The sequence below is a fragment of the Podarcis bocagei genome, assembly GCF_964188305.1.
Source record: "Podarcis bocagei genome assembly, chromosome: 13".
Taxonomy (NCBI): domain Eukaryota; kingdom Metazoa; phylum Chordata; class Lepidosauria; order Squamata; family Lacertidae; genus Podarcis; species Podarcis bocagei.
The window spans coordinates 19,335,219-19,353,718 of NC_138138.1; the positions used below are offsets into that span (position 1 = coordinate 19,335,219).

The 18,500-nt window shown below is 49.0% G+C and overlaps 2 protein-coding genes across 4 annotated transcripts in view; both read left to right on the forward strand.

Annotated features, from left to right (window-relative positions):
• The window catches only part of PRRG2 (proline rich and Gla domain 2), a 23,905-nt gene extending 19,383 nt beyond the window's left edge, over positions 1 to 4,522 (forward strand). For both annotated transcript variants that reach the window (XM_081166931.1, XM_081166932.1), the window contains 2 exons: positions 760 to 903; positions 3,130 to 4,522. In XM_081166931.1, coding sequence (XP_081023057.1) covers positions 760 to 903; positions 3,130 to 3,160 — 175 coding nt within the window. In that variant the 3' untranslated portion in view covers positions 3,161 to 4,522. The remainder of the gene's footprint in view (positions 1 to 759; positions 904 to 3,129) is intronic.
• A 3,927-nt stretch (positions 4,523 to 8,449) lies between these two features.
• Positions 8,450 to 18,500, forward strand: part of PRR12 (proline rich 12) — a 50,147-nt gene continuing 40,096 nt past the window's right edge. The window contains exon 1 of one of the 2 annotated variants that reach the window (XM_081166010.1): positions 8,450 to 8,750. In XM_081166010.1, coding sequence (XP_081022136.1) covers positions 8,665 to 8,750 — 86 coding nt within the window. In that variant the 5' untranslated portion in view covers positions 8,450 to 8,664. The remainder of the gene's footprint in view (positions 8,751 to 18,500) is intronic. The other variant, XM_081166009.1, reaches the window with a different exon arrangement.

Sequence of the window (18,500 nt, forward strand, 5' to 3'; positions counted from 1 at the left end):
TTAGATCTTTATTGGCTCCCAGTACATTTCCAAGCACAATTCAAAGTGTTGGTGCTGACCTTTAAAGCCCTAAACGGCTTCGGCCCTGTATACCTGAAGTAGCGTCTCCACCCCCATCGTTCAGCCCGGACACTGAGGTCCAGCTCCAAGGGTCTTTTAGCGGTCCCCTCACTGCGATAACTAAGTTACAGGGAACCAGGCAGAAGGCCTTCTCTGTAGTGGAATGCCCTCCTGCCAGATGTCAAAGAGGTAACAAATTAGATGACCTTCTGTAGATGTCTGAAGGCAGCCCCATATTAGGAAGTTTTTAATGTGTGATGTTCTGTTGTGTCTTTGTATATTTTGTTGGAAGGTGCCCAGAGGGGCTGGGGCAACCCAGCCAGATGGGTGCGGTACAAAAATTATTATTATTATTATTATTATTATTATTATTATTATTATTATTATTATTAAAATAAATACTGCAGCTGCTGGTAGTTGAGGCATTTTAAGGATTGCTTACCAACAACCATTGGTTGATGGATGCTGGAATCACGTATCACCTGGAAGGCTGGCAGTCCATCTCCATCCTAGATCATTATTTCTGTAATTCTTGGGCTTAAGAAAGTATTTTTTTCCTAAGCAGTACATGAGAAGCTCTTCTGAAGTCAGTGTGTTATTTATGATGATATAACTGAGCTTGTCAGCAAGCAACCAGAGTCCATAGGAGTGCTTTGTGACATGCTCTCACCATTCTGACTCCTCTCCTTCCCTCACCAGGGCTCAAAGCGACCTGTATCCTGCGGTGCCCCTTGCCACCTTTGGCGAGGAGCCAAAGCCAGAGTCAGCACCGGGACTTCCATCCTATGATCAAGTGCTGGAAACCTCAGGTGTGCACGATGCACCTCCTCCACCTTACCACAGGTACAAGACTTTTTGAGATCTTACTCCAAGCCTCTTGCCCAAGCTGTATCCAGAGTTTGTGTCAAGTGTGCAAGACAGAAAGCTGAAATGGTCCGTCTAGCTCAGCATTGTTTACACCAGCTTTTCTCAACCTTAGGTCCAACCAGAGGTTGTCGGACTACAGCTCCCATCATCCCTAGCTAGCAGGACACGGGTCAGGGATGATGGGAGTTGTAGTCCAACAACCTCTGGGGGACCCAAGGTGGAGAGATGCTGGTCTACATTGACTGGTAGTGGCTCTCCAGGATTTTCAGACAGGGATTCTCTCCCAGCCCTCCCTAGTGATTGAACGTGGGACCTTCTACATTCCAAGCAGGTGCTCTCCCACCGAGCTATGGCCCTCTTCTAGCTTGTTTGGCGGAAGTGGCTGGATTTGGGTCTTAACGCTCATCACGAATGGGCTGGGTCAGTGGGAAACAAACCCATCTGTCCAGACCACATAGAGGAAGGGCAGAAGATTCCACATCTCGGCCGCAGCTTTGCAGCAGCATTAAACTGCCCAGTGAAGATAAAAATGGGCTAGCTCCATGCGCACTGCCCTGAGCTCCTTGCAGGAAGGGTGGGAAACTAATGTGACATGACGGCAACTGACAGAATGCTACTATGCTAGGCAGTTACTGCAGCATGGAGCGGCTTCACGAAATGTAACTTTCTCTGTTGGATCTGGCTGGGCTTAGCTAAAACCCAGGGACTATCCTGCTGTTTCTAATTTATCTTTATTTTAGAGTATTTTTGTTACTGTGAACAACTTAACGGCTGTGAGTACAGTGGTACCTCGGGTTACAGACGCTTCGGGTTACAAATTCCGCTAACCAGGAAGTGGTTGCTCCAGGTTAAGAACTTTGCCCCAGGATAAGAACGGAAATCACGCGCCAGCAGCGCAGTGGCAGCAGGAGGCCCCATTAGCGAAAGCACGCCTCAGGTTAAGAACCGTTTCAGGTTAAGGACAGACCTCCGGAACGAATTTATTAACGCGAGGTACCACTGTATATGTTTATGAACTGGTAAAAGTGTAGCGCAGAAGGCAGCAGTCCATTTCCTCCTGCCTCTGCCCGGCCCTGACCCAAACAGTGCTTTCCATGCATTTCCCTGTGCTCCTAAGTAGCCTGGCAGCTGGGAATTCAGTTTGTATTTATATGCGAATTTGCCCAGCTCACACTTTCCGAAATACAGTGGACGCTCAGGTTGTGAACGTGATCCGTGCAGGATGCACGTCCGCAACCCGCAGTGTCGTATCTGCGCACGTGCGGGCTGCGATTTGGCACATGTGCAAAGCGCAATTTAGCATTTCTGCGCATCTGCAACCACCGAAATCCAAAAAAAGCAACGTGGAGCGTCTGTAACTCAAGGTATGACTGTAATATATGAATCAAAATGCAGCTAGGCTTCAAAATTTGCACACCTCCAAATTTTGCAATTCCATTCTCCAGCCAAGGAATGGGTCCAAAAATGCATATACTGGGGTAACTTTGCATTAAAATGCATACGTTCATGAAAATAGCTTGCCAAAAAAAAAAGCATCCTATAAAGGAAGACTGCTTTGCAAAAATGAGTATGTAAAAAAAAACTGCACCCGAAGATGTGTTTTTGGAGAAATTCACACGAAAATGCCGCTTTATTTTCATGACTTGTGGTTTTTTTAAAAAACAAAATCACAAAGTTATGTGGAAATGTGGAGAAAGGAACTGGATTAGAAAACAGGAATTGACACACTTGCCAGTCTCTGCTCTGAAGATTTTGCCTGGCTCACCATTTCTTGTGTACTAGGCCAAGAGAGAAAGGTCAGTTTTCCTTGTTATTAATAAAGAAAAGGGGGGGGGTGTTTGTCCTGAATATATGATGCAACCTTGCATGAATGTTTTAAGCAAATTAGCATCACCTACTACTGTCATTGTACAGTGGTACCTCAGGTTACATACGCTTCAGGTTACACACTCCGCTAACCTAGAAATAGTGCTTCATGTTAAGAACTTAGCTTCAGGGTAAGAACAGAAATCGGGCTCCGGTGGCGCGGCGGCAGCAGGAGGCCCCATTAGCTAAAGTGGTGCTTCAGGTTAAGAACAGTTTCAGGTTAAGTACGGACCTCCAGAACGAATTAAGTAGGTACTTAACCCAAGATACCACTGTATGGCTTCTTGCTCACTGTTAAGAATCTCTATTTTTCTTTTTCTCCACTCCCCACCCCAGGAATAGCACCAACACTGCCCCACCAACCTGAGTTGTCAACAGCAAGATCACCACTCTTGGAAGAAAGTGTACCCCCCTCCCCGCCAATTTATGTGCAGAAAAAAACACTGTGAATTTACCTGCAGCATACCTGAGTGGGGACACACACATACACAAATATGGTGTGGACCACTGAATTATGTATATTGCATATATGTGTGTACTATGTATGTACAGAGAGAAAAAGTGTGTGTGTGTGTGTGTGTGTGTGTGTGTAGACAGAAAGCTGCATTATATTGTTTGAGGAATAAGAATCTGAAATGTGAATAATACGGCTGTTCTTCGCTACTCTGGCATAAAAATGAATCACCAAATTTACAGCTCCGAATCCAGCATTTGTGCAGGTTTCTGACACAAATCCCTCTCTCCTGCCCACCACCTGTGTCATGTGAACAAGCCTTGTTATAGCTGTGTCTTTCTTCTGTCATGGCTTGCATGCGCTAGCTAGAGTTTGACAGAGGGTGGATGGGATACCTGCTTGTTTTCATGCCCGATAAAATAATTCTCAGAGTATGCTTGAACAATAACTCTTAGGGCCTTTAGGGTGTGTTCAAGAGCACTATTAAGATGCAGAAGGGAAGAGGAGTGTATAACATCTGCCCTTGTGGTTGGTTTGTGGTATGAAGTCTCTCCATCAGTATAAGTAGTGATAGCTCGGCCTTCTGCCCCTGCATCCTCAATGGAGCAATGCCTGATCTAGAGAACATCCCATCCAAATCTAACAATGACATAGGGCACACAGGAAGCAGCCATGTATCGGGTCAGTATTTTCTAACCTAGTGTTTTCTGCTGTGATTGGCAGTTGCTTTCCAGGGCTTCAAGCAGGAGGGCTTTTTTGCAATGCAAGCTGAACACCCCCACCCCCACATATATTTAGAGAAGTGTGAAAAAAATTAAGGAATGAGGAAGAAATACAGTGGGCAGGCGGGTTAGAGGCAGATGCAAAGGTGTTTAAAAGGGAAGGGGAGACATAGGTTGGTGAGAATATACAGATCAGCTGTAGAAAGCAAATACACCTCTATGGTGATGTAAAGAGGAGCAAATTATGTTTACATGCGTTGCCTACAGCTGTAGTCAAGACAAATTTGTGTGGATGTCCAGGAAGGGAAGATTATCTTCCAGTAAAATGGGCACAAGGTGTTTGCATGCACATATGCTAAACTCATATCCATCCATCCTTTTCCACTCCTGAAGTGTTGCTTGCTTGACCCTGAGCACAGTATAACACACCTTTATACTTCTGTGAGAGAAGATAGCGCTGCTGTGTGGACAAGAATGTACCAAAATAACTTGAGCCATCTGTGAATCTTTTATTGTGGCATTTGTAGAAAATAAAATTTGAACTATTCTGTCATTGACCTTCTTGTCTGAATAGCTCTTGGGTCTGGGCTTGGCACAGGCAGGTTTCACTTACTCTCGGGAAGAAACTAGCCTTAGGGTACCAGGTTGCCCAGGACTTGCCAGCTGAGACATTGCTCTAGCACAGGAGTTCCCAAATGGTACTCTTTGGATCACCAATGGTCTGTAAGCTTCATTTGGGTGGTCTGCAGAAGGCCGCTCCACCCATGAGGCAACCGCCTCAGGCAGAAGGATCCACAGAGCCAGCAGATCCTGATGAGGATCTTCATTCCTCCCCCCTTTGTGTTATAGACCTTCGCTCACCCGTTCTTCCCTGGTGAGGGAGGGAGGAATTTTTTGGTTCACCTCCGATGCCAAAATCTCTTGGGCCCGGCCCTGGGTCTGCATTAAACATACTGGTCTTTAAAATTGTGTTCTTAGTGTGTCTTTTATTTATTATACTGTTCTATGAAATGCAAACTGCAATGCAATAAAATGCAACATAAAAGAAGCAATAAAAATACAATTCGAAATCATACAGCATCTAGCACAGTGCATTATCATTGCTATGACAGGCGGAAAAAACGTTAAGCAGCTCACCAAGACCATCAGCAGTTTTCAGGTGGTCTTAGGGGTACTGCAGAACTCTTTGCCAATGTGAGGATTTGGTAAAGGGTGTATAATAGGGGGAAACACAGCATAGTACTCCATCATATCTGTGCTTTGGCTTGCTCCCAAGTGAAGCACCAACCACAGCTGTGAAACAGGGATAGAGATAAGCAGTATATTGTGTTTAGTCTTTACTAGTAGTCTAGTATATTGAGTGACACATTCCAAATATCAAGGTTTTAATCTCTTGAGGATGTATTTGTTCCAAGTTTCCGAATAGTACAGAAGAGCCACAACTATGCTACGATCTCTTGGCTAGTTTGTACCAAATTTAGGCAGACGCTGCCTTCGGCTGTTGCTCCATCTAGCCTACTATTGTCAACTCTGGCTCGCAGCAGCTGTTCTCTGTCTTCTGCTACTTGACCATTTAACTGAGGATGCAACAAACTGAACCTGTGTTCTGAATACAACACGATACAAAGTTTACCGCTGAGATTCCGCCCTTCCCTTTCAGCTTTCTGCTGTCTCTCCAGTAAAGACTGGTGAAAGAAATACAACATCCATGGTGGTGGTCATTGTTACATCTTGTGGCAGTGAATTCTTACAACCAGAAGACACACACCTGCCATGTCCAAGTTCTTGGGGTGTTTGTGCGTTAAGGGGCAGGACTCTCACTGGCTTGTTCTGCACTGAATGGACCTTGATTACGACTTCCAAATAAATAAAAACTAGGAACAGCATTTACAAACTTTACTTCTCTCCCCACTACATTACACACAGGGATGCACAACTGCAGCTTTGAGAAAAGAGATGCAATTCTGGGCACAGCCCCCCCCCCCCAATTCAGACTTTTTGCTTAAGCACCCAAGGTGGTTTACTCAATCAAAGCAGTTGAAAAATTAACATAATGGCAGGCACCAGAAAGCTAATAATGGGAAGGCAATTAGGCAAGCATTCATGCAGGGGCCAAGCCAGGGAGTTGGGGTGGGAGAGCTGTATCTGAATCTCAACCTGGAGAGTGTGTTCTCCAGTTGAGTAAACTCTTTGATGTCAGCAGCTAGAGTGAGGCACAGGGAACATATTACATTGCTGACAGCTAGACAGCAGAGGGACAGGCCAATCCAGAGACTTTGTACAGCCTTCCAATCGCAGCAGCTGACATTGCACACCACTGTTTCTGTCTGCACCTATAGTGGGCTGAGCACACACAGACCCAGGTGCCTCGCTAGGGTGTATCTCAGCTTCAGGCCATGAGGTTTCAACCTCTGGAGTCCCTGACAATTAGCGAATGGAGGCACAGATTTAAACCACTCCTTTGTAGCCATAATACCTGCAGGGAGTGTAGGGGTTGTAACATTCTGAAAACTAGACTCAGATTCTTTTGAATACGCTTTTTTCTGGGCAAAATCAGAATGCTGCTCTACTGCAGTCAGTAAACAGGGCTTGGGTCTTACCCTCCCCATTTCCATTTTAAGATGATGAGTTGGGTGCTTTCAGGCCTGAATTTAAACGGCCTGTAGCTTGCTGTGTCTGAGACCAAGCAAGCTACAGGCCATTGAACTTCAAGTCTGAGCTGAAAATGGTCTGCTCAGGCCTGAGACCTGTTTTTATCTTGGGCTAAAGTCTTTTAACTGACCTGCATCCTCCCTCCAGCCGAAGCTGTCGGTTGCCTATGGTCTATTAACCATTGCGTCTTAAAACCAATTCACCTTCAGAGAGAAGCGACTGGCCATGCATTTGTGTAACTTGCTCTCTTGTAAGGCTTCATTGTCAGATTCTACATTTGCTTTTGCACGTTAATATGAGTGATAATCAGGAGTGCATCAGGAAGCCAATAATTTTCACACATCATTGGTATAACGCAGAGGGGGCTATTACTGAACTACAACTCCCATCAGCCCCAGCCAGCATGGCCAACAGTTAGGGATGATGGAAGCTGTAGTCCAATAAAATAAAATCTGGAGTGTCACAGGTTAGCCACCTTGGCATACACTGTCATTTATGAAAATTGTGTAAGTGTCTATTTTGATCTGTGTATGTGGACAGAGCACAGAGGGGAGTTTAGTATTTTAGTTTGGCACATAGTTTAGCTTCACAGAGTCCTTGCAGTGTACTCCTTGTTTTCATAGTGTGTACACAGGAAGTGAGACTGAAGCCACTTACTGGGCGCGAGAAAGTAGTGTCTCTGAAGTCATATACACCTGCCTTCTATACACCTGTGCACAGGGCTAGGATCAAACATCCGGCACGAACCATTGCTGTACCTTTCCCTACACCTTTGTGTGAAGCAACCCTGAGTGCCCTTGCACAGATCCGCACAGATCTCCTACTTCCCCACCAGCTAAGGCTTGACTCTCGTCTCCGCCGTAACGTTTTGAAGGGCATCCCCACGTGTCGGAAAACACACGCCCGGTGGGGTGGGGGGGGGGAGGAAGAGAGAAGCCTTAGCCAATCAGTGCTGCGAAGGCCGAGTTCACCGCGTCTTTTTAAGATATGCGAATGCCCTTCAAACATTACCGGGGGTGGGGAGTTAAAAACAAAACAAAACACAAAGCCGCGAGAGGAAACGGCGTGGAGAGCTACCCCGCGCGCTCCACGAACTCCCAGCAAAAAGCGGTCCAACTTCCTGGCCCACCTTGTCGGCATTTTAAGTTCACACGTGGAAAGTAAAGCGGAGAAGACCTCGGCAAAAAAAGGGGAGAAAAAGTTCCCAGCTTTTGCTGCCCTTTCTGCCCCCCCCCACCCCGCCAGCCCTACTTGACCTGCCCCCCTCTCCATCATTTCCCGCTTGTTCTGGCTCCTTCCCCCCACCGCGACCCGCCTCAGCTCCCCCCACATCTCCCCTCCGCCTGTCCACCTCCCCTCCCCTCACCCCGGCCGGCTCGGCCATTGCCCGCTCCGGCCGCCGCCGTTGCCTTTGTCCTTCGGCCCCTGCGGGCGCCCTCTCCGTCCAGCCTTGCGCCCCCCTCCCCGCTTCTCCTTCTCCTCCTTCCTGCTCCATTTCCTGCGTGCAGACTCTCCCTCCCTCCATCTCCGGCGCCCCTGCCCCTTCCTCCCCGCCTGCCCACCATCCCCTCACAGCCGCCCGCCCGACCGCCTCCTCCTCCTCCTCCTCAGCACGGGATTGTGGGAGGAAGCGGAGCGGAGCGCAGACAGACGCCCAGCGAACATGGCTGCACCATGAGCCGCCTCCCAGAGGCTCGCCGCCGCCGCCGCCGCCACCACCACCGCCGCCTCCTCCCGCCGCCGCCGCCTCAACGCTAGCGCCAGCCCGAGGCTTGAGCCCAGGCCGAGCGGCGGGGCGGGGCGGCGGGGAGCGCCGCGGCCGAGGGGGGGAGGCGGAGGCAGAGGCGGAGGAGGGACCCCCCCTCTCTCTCCTTGCCTCCCTCCCTCCCTCCACGGTCTCCTCCCCGATTGCCCCCCCTCCTCCCCCCGTCGACCGCCGCCGCCGCCGCACGGGGAGGCGCTGTGGGGACCCAGACTGAGCGCGGAGACGGGCCGACGGACCGAGGCCGGCCCCAGGCGCCCGCTCCCCGGCGCCCGCTCCCCATGGATAGGAACTACCCCAGCGCCGGCTTCGGGGATCCGCTGGGCGCCGGCCCGGGATGGAGCTACGAGCGCTCGGCCAAGGCCAGGTCAGGCCGACGGACGGGGAAGGATGGGGAGGCGGGAGGGGGGGAGGAGGGAAAGGGAGAAACAGCCCCCCTCGCAGTCCCGGGCAAGCGCTGGGTGGGGGGGGTCAAAGAGGGAACCCCCCCTCAGCCAGCCCCTCCTCGCCTGCTGCTTCTGCTTCGCGGGCCTCCACTTCTGGGCCTGGGAAAGCGGGGTGGTGGATGGGTGGGGGGAAGCGGGGTGCAGAGTGCGGGGAGGGGGCCCGAGGGAAGGCCAGGAATAACCGGAGGATGTGCGCTTTTGGCCCCCCCCGAAGGCATTTCGGGGGACCTTCCTCGCGCCGGGAGGGTTGCCTTGTGCAAAGTGGGGGGAGGGAGGGAGGGAGAGAAGAGGCCTCTAGGCCATGCAGAGGAATGGGGGAGCCACTGAGGCGCACGGCTCCCCGCGGCGGCGGTTGGAAGTGGGGGGGTGGGTTTACACGCGAACGGGTGTGCAAAGGGTAAGGGGGGGTGCAAGGGAAGGTGAGGATCCTCGGGCTTCCCCCACCCCCCGTGCAAGGCAACCCGGCAACCTCTGCAGGGAGAAACTGTGCTCAGTTCCATGCAGGTGAGAGAGGAGCAGGGGGAGAGAAAAGGCGCTGTGTGGTGGGGAATTTTTGGGGGGGCGGTCCTCTGCTTCCTTGCCCCTAGGGATACACACGCTGAGAGGTGTCCGGTGGGGGACACTCCTTATCCCCTTCCATGATGCTGGCGTTGCATCCCCTGGATTTCCTTCATGCAATGCAAGAAGCTTTTGCAACTCCCACCTACATCCGTGTTTGGGGGGGGGGTCAGGGAACGTGGCCCTGGGAAAATCAGCCTTCCTTGGAGAATTTTTCTCCTTTGCTAGGAGGACTGTGCAGAACTGATCTCCCTCCTGCCTTTTAGGAGGCTTTGCATTTGGGGACCTCTCTCACATTTCAGCATTCTTGGCACCAGATGAGAAATCCTGAGCCAGGGCCTCTCACAAAGTGGGAGAATCTCCCCCTCTTTTATTCACATGGTGACATGTATGTACCCCTTTGTGCAGTGTGGTTCAGAGTGAGGTTCCTTTGAATCTGTGTGTGGATATCTGGTGTTGGAAGTTGTAGAATATAGGATAAGCCCTTTGGTTGGGGGATGGAGACGAAGATATAGAGGTGTTTGTAAAAGGCTTGGGGAGGTATGCTCTAAATGAAGGAAGGAAGTGCAGGACATTGGGAACCCCCTATGTTTCCAGGGACTTCCCTGTGAAATAAGGCTCAGATGGGGGGGGGGCAAAGATCCTGTGACCCTCTTTATGCTGTGCTTCGTAACTGGGACACATATCCTCTGTGTGGTTTATGCCTGTGATGGCATCGTTCAGCCGTAGAAGAGAGCCACAATAGGGGGGAGTTGGCCACCTGAATCTCTGAGACCTAGTGGAGGAGGGTGGAGGCCTTTGAATCTTCGAACTTTAGATCTCTGGCTATTTGTTCCTGGGAATGCTTCTTAGGAATGAAAATAACTTGTGGGGGAGTTCCACCAAGTACAGATCTGACCTACCCCATTTACTAAGAAAAGTGGGAGAAGATTGGCTACACAAATCCCCATCCCCATTGATACAAGACACATCCCACTTGCTCTCTCAGAGAGAAATACAATAGCCCTGCCCCCTCCCTTTTGAAGAACCCAGTTATTTGGATCCTTATACCCTTTCATATCTCTGCTCTGACAAATTAGGGCAGGCTCCCTCCAGATGTTTTGGACAATACAACTCGGACTGGCTGGGGCTGATGGGAGTTGTAGTCCAAAACACCTGGAGGGCACCAGGTTGATGAAGACTGTATTAGGCCTTGCTGCCCGCTAGGAGAACCCAAGAATGCTGATTCCAATAATTCCTGCTCTCTTTCTGTAAGGAGTCCTGTATCCCTAATCCCGCCTCTCCTCTAAAGAACCTAGCAAGAGTGGAATGGTCTTTACTCCCTTCCAGTAAGCGGGAAGGGTCATAGCTCACCTGCTTTGCATGTGGATGGTCCCAGATTCAATCCCCAGCATCTCCAGGTAGGACTTTCTGGGAGAGACCCCACATCTGAAAGGCCAGAGAGCCACTGCTGGGCCATGTACACAACACTGAGATGGGGGGACCTAATAGGCTGTCTCGGAATAAGGCAGCTTTCTATGTCCCAATTTCTTGCTCATCTCTCTCTTTTTTGCACCAGAGGCCAGTTTGCTGCTTCTTCATCCCCTTTCCCAGTAGTGCTTTTACAGGTAAGGAGTGCAGAAGGATGGCGTGTTGTGCCGTGTTACTTCCACACATCTTGTGCAAACTGTTTGAGGCAGCCCTCGTGCTTGTTAGCCTTTGATAAGAAAGTGGCAATCTGAGATTTCATTTAAATGTGACACTGGCCACAAGAAGCGCTTAACCCATATAAACATTCCCTGAGGCCGCCATCCATCTCGTATAAATGCACTTACTGCGTGTGCTGCCACACATGGGCAGAGTGCTAGTGTAGCAGTGGTCCACACAGGTGCGTTGCTGGAATGCTTGTGCTGCTGGAACACGTGTGTGCCAGCACATGCACACTTAAATGTGCATACTTGTGTCCAGTGTGCATTATGGATTTCCCTTGCAGCAAGTGAAGGACCATGGGAGAGGCAAGGTGGTGGGGCCCAGAATCCCTGGCTTCCCTTGCAGTATATGCTCCAGTGCTTTAAGAATAGGGGATTTTCAGAGGCAGCGCTTTAGAGTTTTCTGGGAAGGGGAACTGGGGTCAAGTGAAGGTGGAGAAATGAGGTATCAGATTCCAGACAAGCCACCTCAAAGATTCTTAGTGGGGCACTGCTCCAGTGTTTATTTGCAGGGGTCATGGCTTTAGACATGTACATATGTATATATACATTAATCTCAAATGGAGCAAGGAGCAGAGACCACCTGGGCACAGATTGTCTCCAATGTACAATGTGCATGCAGACATACAGGAAGCAAATCAGGAGGCTACATTTATTACCTCTCACATTTATTGTTGCATTATCTACCCCAAAGGAGCCATCCTCTGGTGCGTACAAGCTTTTGGCTTCTCCTCAGCTTGTCTCCCTGAAGACCCCTCTTCCTCCTTTTTTCTCCTGCTGCCCCTGGGACGAGGGCTGCTGAGGGATGAACTATATTTATTGTGCAGTTCAGTTACATTTGTGGCTTAAGGTGGGGGGGCTCATCGTCAGTATGTCAAAACATGGAGAATTCTTGGCCTTTCTTACTTACTGCTGTCTTGGTGGGGGTGACCTTTCAGAAGCTGACTGGGATCACCTTCATTTCCTTTTGAAAGCACAGGTATGTATTTGGTACTGGGCATGGGACAGCAGCTTCTTCCCCTGCTGCAAGGTGCATCTGTGTGTACACAGAATACATTTCAGTCAAGTCTCTGTTCCCTTTGCTCCCAGTGCAGTAGGACTTTACCTGTCTGAGGCTAGCAATCAGAGTTTCCAGGTTGGAGGGCATGTTTTCTAGGTAGTCTTGAGGCCCGGGATTTCTCTCTTTGCCTTTGGGCCTGAGGTGAGTTGGTTCTGTGGCTGTGTCTGCGAATGACTTTGAGGCAGTCTTGAAAATAAATCTGTAAAAGTTGCTCGCCCAGTAAGTTTGTATTATCTGCCAGCCTGCATGCACAATCTTTGATGTCAGGCTCATCAGTAGTCTTAAGTGGAAAGTGCTCTTTTTCCAGTTGACAGAGGCTTTCTGGCCTTCCTTAGGAATCACAGGCAACCTAGACCAGTGGCTGTTTGGAGACAGCAAGAGGCTGAGTTGGTATGGTGAGCAAGCTTTTGTGCCGAGGAATCAAGCCTATAACATCCATTGCTTTGTTTCCTAGTGGAGCTTTGTACTTTGGTCTGTTGATCCCCCCTCATTCGTAACTTAAGTTTTTGACATGTTTCTCTTAGACTTAATTTCCACCTCACACCCAAACCTGCCTCTGGAACTCTGCATCTGACCTTAAAAAGCTCACACTCTCCTTTGCAGGTTTCTGATGCTCTTATGTCACAAGGCAGTGATACTGAGTGTGTAGGCTTTGGGGTTTGTTTCCTGTAGATGTTTCAGCCTGCAGGGTGAGTGCTCCTTCTCTCGTAAATTACGCTTTGACTACCGTGCGTGCACCTGAGTGTTATATATTCTGTCTCATAGCGTGATGATTCTGTCACCACCACACAAACCCGCAACAGATAAAGTTTGTGTGCTTTCTAATACAGTTGTGTGTGGTGTTCATCTAGAGAGTACCCCACTGCTGGGACTTGTGTGCCATACGTTTATTTTTAAAACGTTCTCCGAGGCAATTCAGATTTTCTGTCAAGAAAAGCGGAGTTTGAAAACTTGCATAAATGATGCAGATTTGCATGTGTTTTGCTTATTTTGCCTAATTTGTGCAGCTTCAGATAAAGAGAAAGGTGAAGGAGCTACTAGGCAGGCTGCCCAAGCACAGAGATCCAACTCTACCAGCTTTGGAGACTTCGCTAGGTGCTGAAACCCATCTTTGCATCATCATTACGGGACAGAAGTTTCTCAGGAGACTGTGCCCAGCACGCAATATTAAATACTCTGTTTGCACAGTAGTGCATTCTGTTCACAGCTCTTGTCCACTGCCAGCTTGTATTGCTGCACTTGGGAATACTAGAAAGCTGTGTGGTGTGTTTATATCAGGGGTCAGCAAGCTTTCTCAGCAGGGGGCCAGTCCACTGTCCCTTAGACCTTGTGGGGGGCTGGACTAAATTTTGGAAAAAAAAATAATAATGAATGAATTCCTACGCCTCACAAATAACACAGAGATGCATTTTAAATAAAAACACACTTTCTGCTCATGTAAAAACACCAGGCAGGCCCCACAAATAACCCAGAGATGCATTTTAAATAAAAGGACATATTCTAATCATATAAAAACATTCTGATTCCCAGACTGTCAGCAGGCTGGATTTAGAAGGCGATTGGGCCAGATCTGGCCCTCAGGCCTTAGTTTGCCTACCCATGGTTTATATCCTGCCACATATGGATTGTTGGACTGGCAATCTCTTGATGTTACCCTTGAACTTGCAGCACTACATTCACATTTGTGTTTGCCCTCCCTGAGATGCATCCTACCATAACTTAAGAGTTCCGCTCCCCACCGTCTCCACTTCCTGTGCCCAAGGCTTGCTTATTCCTGTGCATCATTTTGCATGGATCACACACCTTGCTCTGCAGGTATTTGAACACAATTAACCAATAGCTGTTGGATTTGTAGCTGCACCTGCAACACCTGCATTTAGGGAGTGCACTTGCAAGCTGCACTCATGGATTTTGATACAAAAGTTCTGCAAGTAGAACATTTGGGCCAGTTGTCCTTTCAGTTATGTTGTGGGTGCACTTTGTGCAATGCATTTTCACCTGCAATGGTTGTATTTGCGTATCATGTAGCTTCTGTGGAGGAACTAAGCGGTTGGGACAACGATGCATGTACAGTTGCATCTACAAAACCTTATGGCTATCATTGGGCTCCAGAGCTCTTAAGTGCACGTTCCATTAGCTTACATGGAATCCTGCATGTATGTGTGTTTCTCAAAAACTGCAAGTTTCTAGTTCTCATGGGGCTAGGGATTATTTGAACAAAGCTCAAGTTGATTCCTTTCCTTGGGGGGGGAAATCCTGCAAACTTTCTTTGCCAACCACCTTTCTCTGTTCCTGTTTTCTTCTACCTTATTTGTTGTTTCTCCACACACACGCATACTATATCAAGAAAGACAGGGTGGCAAAGCATGCTCATTTGTAACCTTTTATTTTGCTGTTAAAATTTTCAGGTGCACACTTCTGCAGGTGCCTGGCTGCATCCTGCTGGGGAATACATCACCTTTCTTCCTTTCCCCACTACAGAAAGCTGAACATGCGTCTTAGGCTCCAATCACATGTCGTGTATTCTCAAATAATTCCTTACAAACCCTCAATAACCACAACTCCCACCTGTATGATGCTGGAAGCAATCCCTGTAGAAAGATTGCCCCGCAAGAGAGGAAGAAATCTTGGTATTCTAAGTTGTGGTTTCCTGGAAAGCAGGGGGTGGGGGGTGGTGTCCAACTCTGATAGGTGGTGGTGTGTTTTTTTAAGTAAACAATCCAGGAGTAGGGATATCTATTTCACTTTAAACTGTAGTCTATATTATTCTCCTTCCTAACTTCAGCTTCTCTGTATTAGAAGTGAAGAGAACGGTATTTAACAGTTTCAACTAGTGTTGTTTGTGTGAACACGGTGCTTGCATTTAACGCTAATGATATTTTGCTGCTGTTCTGCATTTCTTGCAATAAAACAGGGGCTACATTTAAAGCAATAGCATACCACTTTATTAACAGATCTTGCTTCCCCCAAAAGAATCCTAGGAACTGTAGCCTGTTACAAACGCTGAGAGCTTTTAGGGGACTCTTACTCTCTTCACAGAGCTGCGGTTTTTAGTGTGATTTAACAGTAAGCCTCTCATTGTAAGGCAGGCATAGGCAAACTCCTGCCCTCCAGATGTTTTGAGACTACAATTCCCATCATCGCTGACCACTGGTCCTGTTAGGCAGGGATGATGGGAATTGTAGTTCCAAAACATCTGGAGGGCCGGAGTTTGCCTATGCCTGCTGTAAGGGGAATAAGAGTCTCCTAACAACTCTCAGAGCCCTTAACAAACTACAGTTCCCAGGATTCTTTGGGGCAAGCCATGACAATTTTAAGTGGTATGATACTGCTTTGAATGTATATTGCAAGTGGGCCCAGTGTTAGGTTTGTAGCCCTCTCTGCCACAAAGGATTTGTCCTTAACATCATTCATCATCCTCAAGCTACTCTGGGAAACAGGTCACTCATCTTCCTCAGTTACAGGTGAGGGAAACTGTGGCTCAATAAGCAAGAGCCACTGGTTTGCTCAGCATCCTCTCATAGCTCCCAGAGGTCCAGTGGTTTATCAGCTGTTGCTTATGTCATCTGTGTTTTTTGGAAGGGTGCGACCTCTTTCCTTCTGCCAGGAGCTGTGTAGCTTATTAGTGGCAGGCATTGTAGGCAAGATCCAGTGTCCTGAGCAGGGAGAGGGCTTGGATAGGTGGTGCTTGGGCCTGGGGGCCCTGAACTCAAGCGTTGACCCATGTTTTGCGTTTATTGTGTGGCCTCGGAAAAGTCACACACTCTCAGACTCAATCCCCAGGCTCTGTGCAATGGGAACATCAGTGGCCTGCCTAACTGGGTTGTTGTGAGAGTGTATTTAACAGAGGTTGTAAAGCACTCCTGCAAATTAAAAGTGTTACTATACCGCAACTGAAAATGGTATACAGTAGAGCAGAATTACCTCCTTCTGCAGACACCTGAACGGAGCATGTCTCGTGTGTGGATCCAATCATCTGAATCTTTCTGCCATTACTAGAGTTCACTGGTATGATATGCATTTGCTTTGCCATCTCTGCCAAGAGGGCTTTCCCCATCAGCTACTGTCTGCTGAAGTGAGGAATCAGCGCTTAGTGCAGAATTGGGAGAGTTCTCTGTTCTGTGCTAGCCGTCACCGAGGGAGGCTTGATTTCTATTCGCCATGACGGCTGTGCTCTTACCTCCACAGTTGGAGGCAGCAGTGTCTCTGAACACCAGTTGCTGGAAATCACAGGAGGATAGAGTGCTCTTGTGCCTAAACCTTGCTTGCTGCTTCCTTCCAGGCAACTATTCGGCCCCTGTAGGAACAGGACGCTGGACTAGACGGGCCACTGGCCTGATCTGGCAAGCTTTGTTTACGTTTGTGTGCGTCTATCTCTTTCTCTGCCTCGGGATGGTTTTCCATTCAGCTGTTGACACAGTGCTCTGTAGCAAGCGAGACAGTGATGAGGGTGAATGAAAGACTCTCTTATTTCCTGTTTCCTGTAACCCTTCGCAGAATGGCCCTCTCGTGGTTGCTACAGCGCAGTCCATCCCTCGGCTGCAGGCAGGCATGCTGTGTGCAGGGGGGGGGGCGGGTTGCCTGCTTTCATGGCCAGCCGACTCCTTCCTTGCTCTCCCTGCCTCACTTTCGCATTGCAACCTCTGTAGCTCCCTGCGAGTTTCCCCACCCGCTAGCAGGTAGCTGCATTCCTGAGACAGGCGCGCTTGCTGCTGCTACCAGGATCATTCGTACCACCTGGACTCCTCCCTGCAAAGAGGGGTGCACACCCCATGTGGCTTCTCTTGTCCCAAAGCTGTGCTTGCGTTTCCTGCACGGCACGTGCATAATTATGTGCGTGTGTGTCGAGGCATGTGCCACATTTCAGAAAATAAGTAACGGTGGCAGGTTGGTTTGGCGCTGGGAGGAGGGGAGTGGCAGCGTTGTACATAATTAGGCACATGAAGTGTTTCCCAAAGGGAGTGCGGAAAGAGAGAGAGCATGGCCTGCGTGTTGTGTACAGAAAGCTGGGAGAGTGGCGGGTGTTTTGTGAAGGAATATCTCTCCCCCCCCCCACCTCCCAATAAATCTTGGCAAACCTGTGTGGCGTACCAGGCCCTTCTGGCACATTATTTACTGGCCCAAGTGAATAGCTGCCTGCGGTTTAGAGTGCAGTGCTGTACCCTCTTAACCCCATTCACTTCAGTGGGACTTACTTTGGAGTAGCCTGTACAGTGGTACCTCGGGTTAAGAACTTAATTCGTTCCAGAGGTCTGTTCTTAACCGGAAACTGTTATTAACCTGAGACACCACTTTAGCTAATGGGGCCTCCCACACCGACGCCGCGTGATTTCTGTTCTCATCCTGAAGCAAAGTTCTTAACCCGAGGTACTATTTCTGGGTTAGCAGAGTCTGTAACCTGAAGCATCTGTAACCGGAGGTACCACTGTATAGGATTAAATTATAAGTGTGTTGAATCCAAGCGGCTGGGAGCTCTAGCACCTGTGATTTCTGATAAGAGCAGCTGAACTGTCAGCTGGGCACATGTATTTGGGGTGGGGGCAATGGGAGAGTGCTGACTTTTTCTCTTTTAAAGTGGTGGTAAAATCCAGTGGTTTAGAGCAGGTGCTTAAGAGGCAGGGCCTGGGAAAGGGGATTTTTGCAGCTTAGAGCAGGGAGCTGGAAGCAAGGCCTTTGGAGCTCTCAGTTTTCTTGACCTGGTCATTTTTTTTAAGAGTGCGTGTGTGTAAGAATATTTCTACAAATCATCCAAGGCGGAAATGTGTGTGAAGGGAAGAAGAATTTCAGGTAAAGGACAAGAGTCAGGAGCAGGGCTGAACTGGCTGGGTTGCAGATAAGGAAAGAGAGAGAGAGATCTCAGCAGCACCTACAGCTGAGGAAGGAGGTCAGGAATGAGGGGCGTTCTTCTGCAAGCTGTGATTGCTGCGTTTTGGCCGCTGGGCTAGACAGCTGCGTCTTCCTGTGCAAGGCAGGGGAGGGGAAGGGATGCGGGTCACATGCAGAGGCTGTGGGAAACCAGGAGGTGGGGACTACATTTCCCATCATCCATCACTGGTTACACATTCCAGTCTCTTTTGCTGCCTATGTGAGTTGCTAATGAAAGGATAGAGTGGGGTAGTGGGAGGAGGTGCCTTGATCTTTTCCCCAAGCATCTAAACAAGGCAAGGCGAAACCACCTCCTGGTGCCTGTGGGGTTTCAGTATCAACTGTGTTTTGGCTTAATGTCATTATTTCGTTCCTCTCGAATGAGGGCATTGGTGTGCCCATTTTATGGGTGAGGAGCTCACGCCCATGGCTGCGCAATGTCACCTAGAAAGTTAATAGCCAAGCAGGGTTCTGAAATCTAGAGCTCATGTGCTAGACCC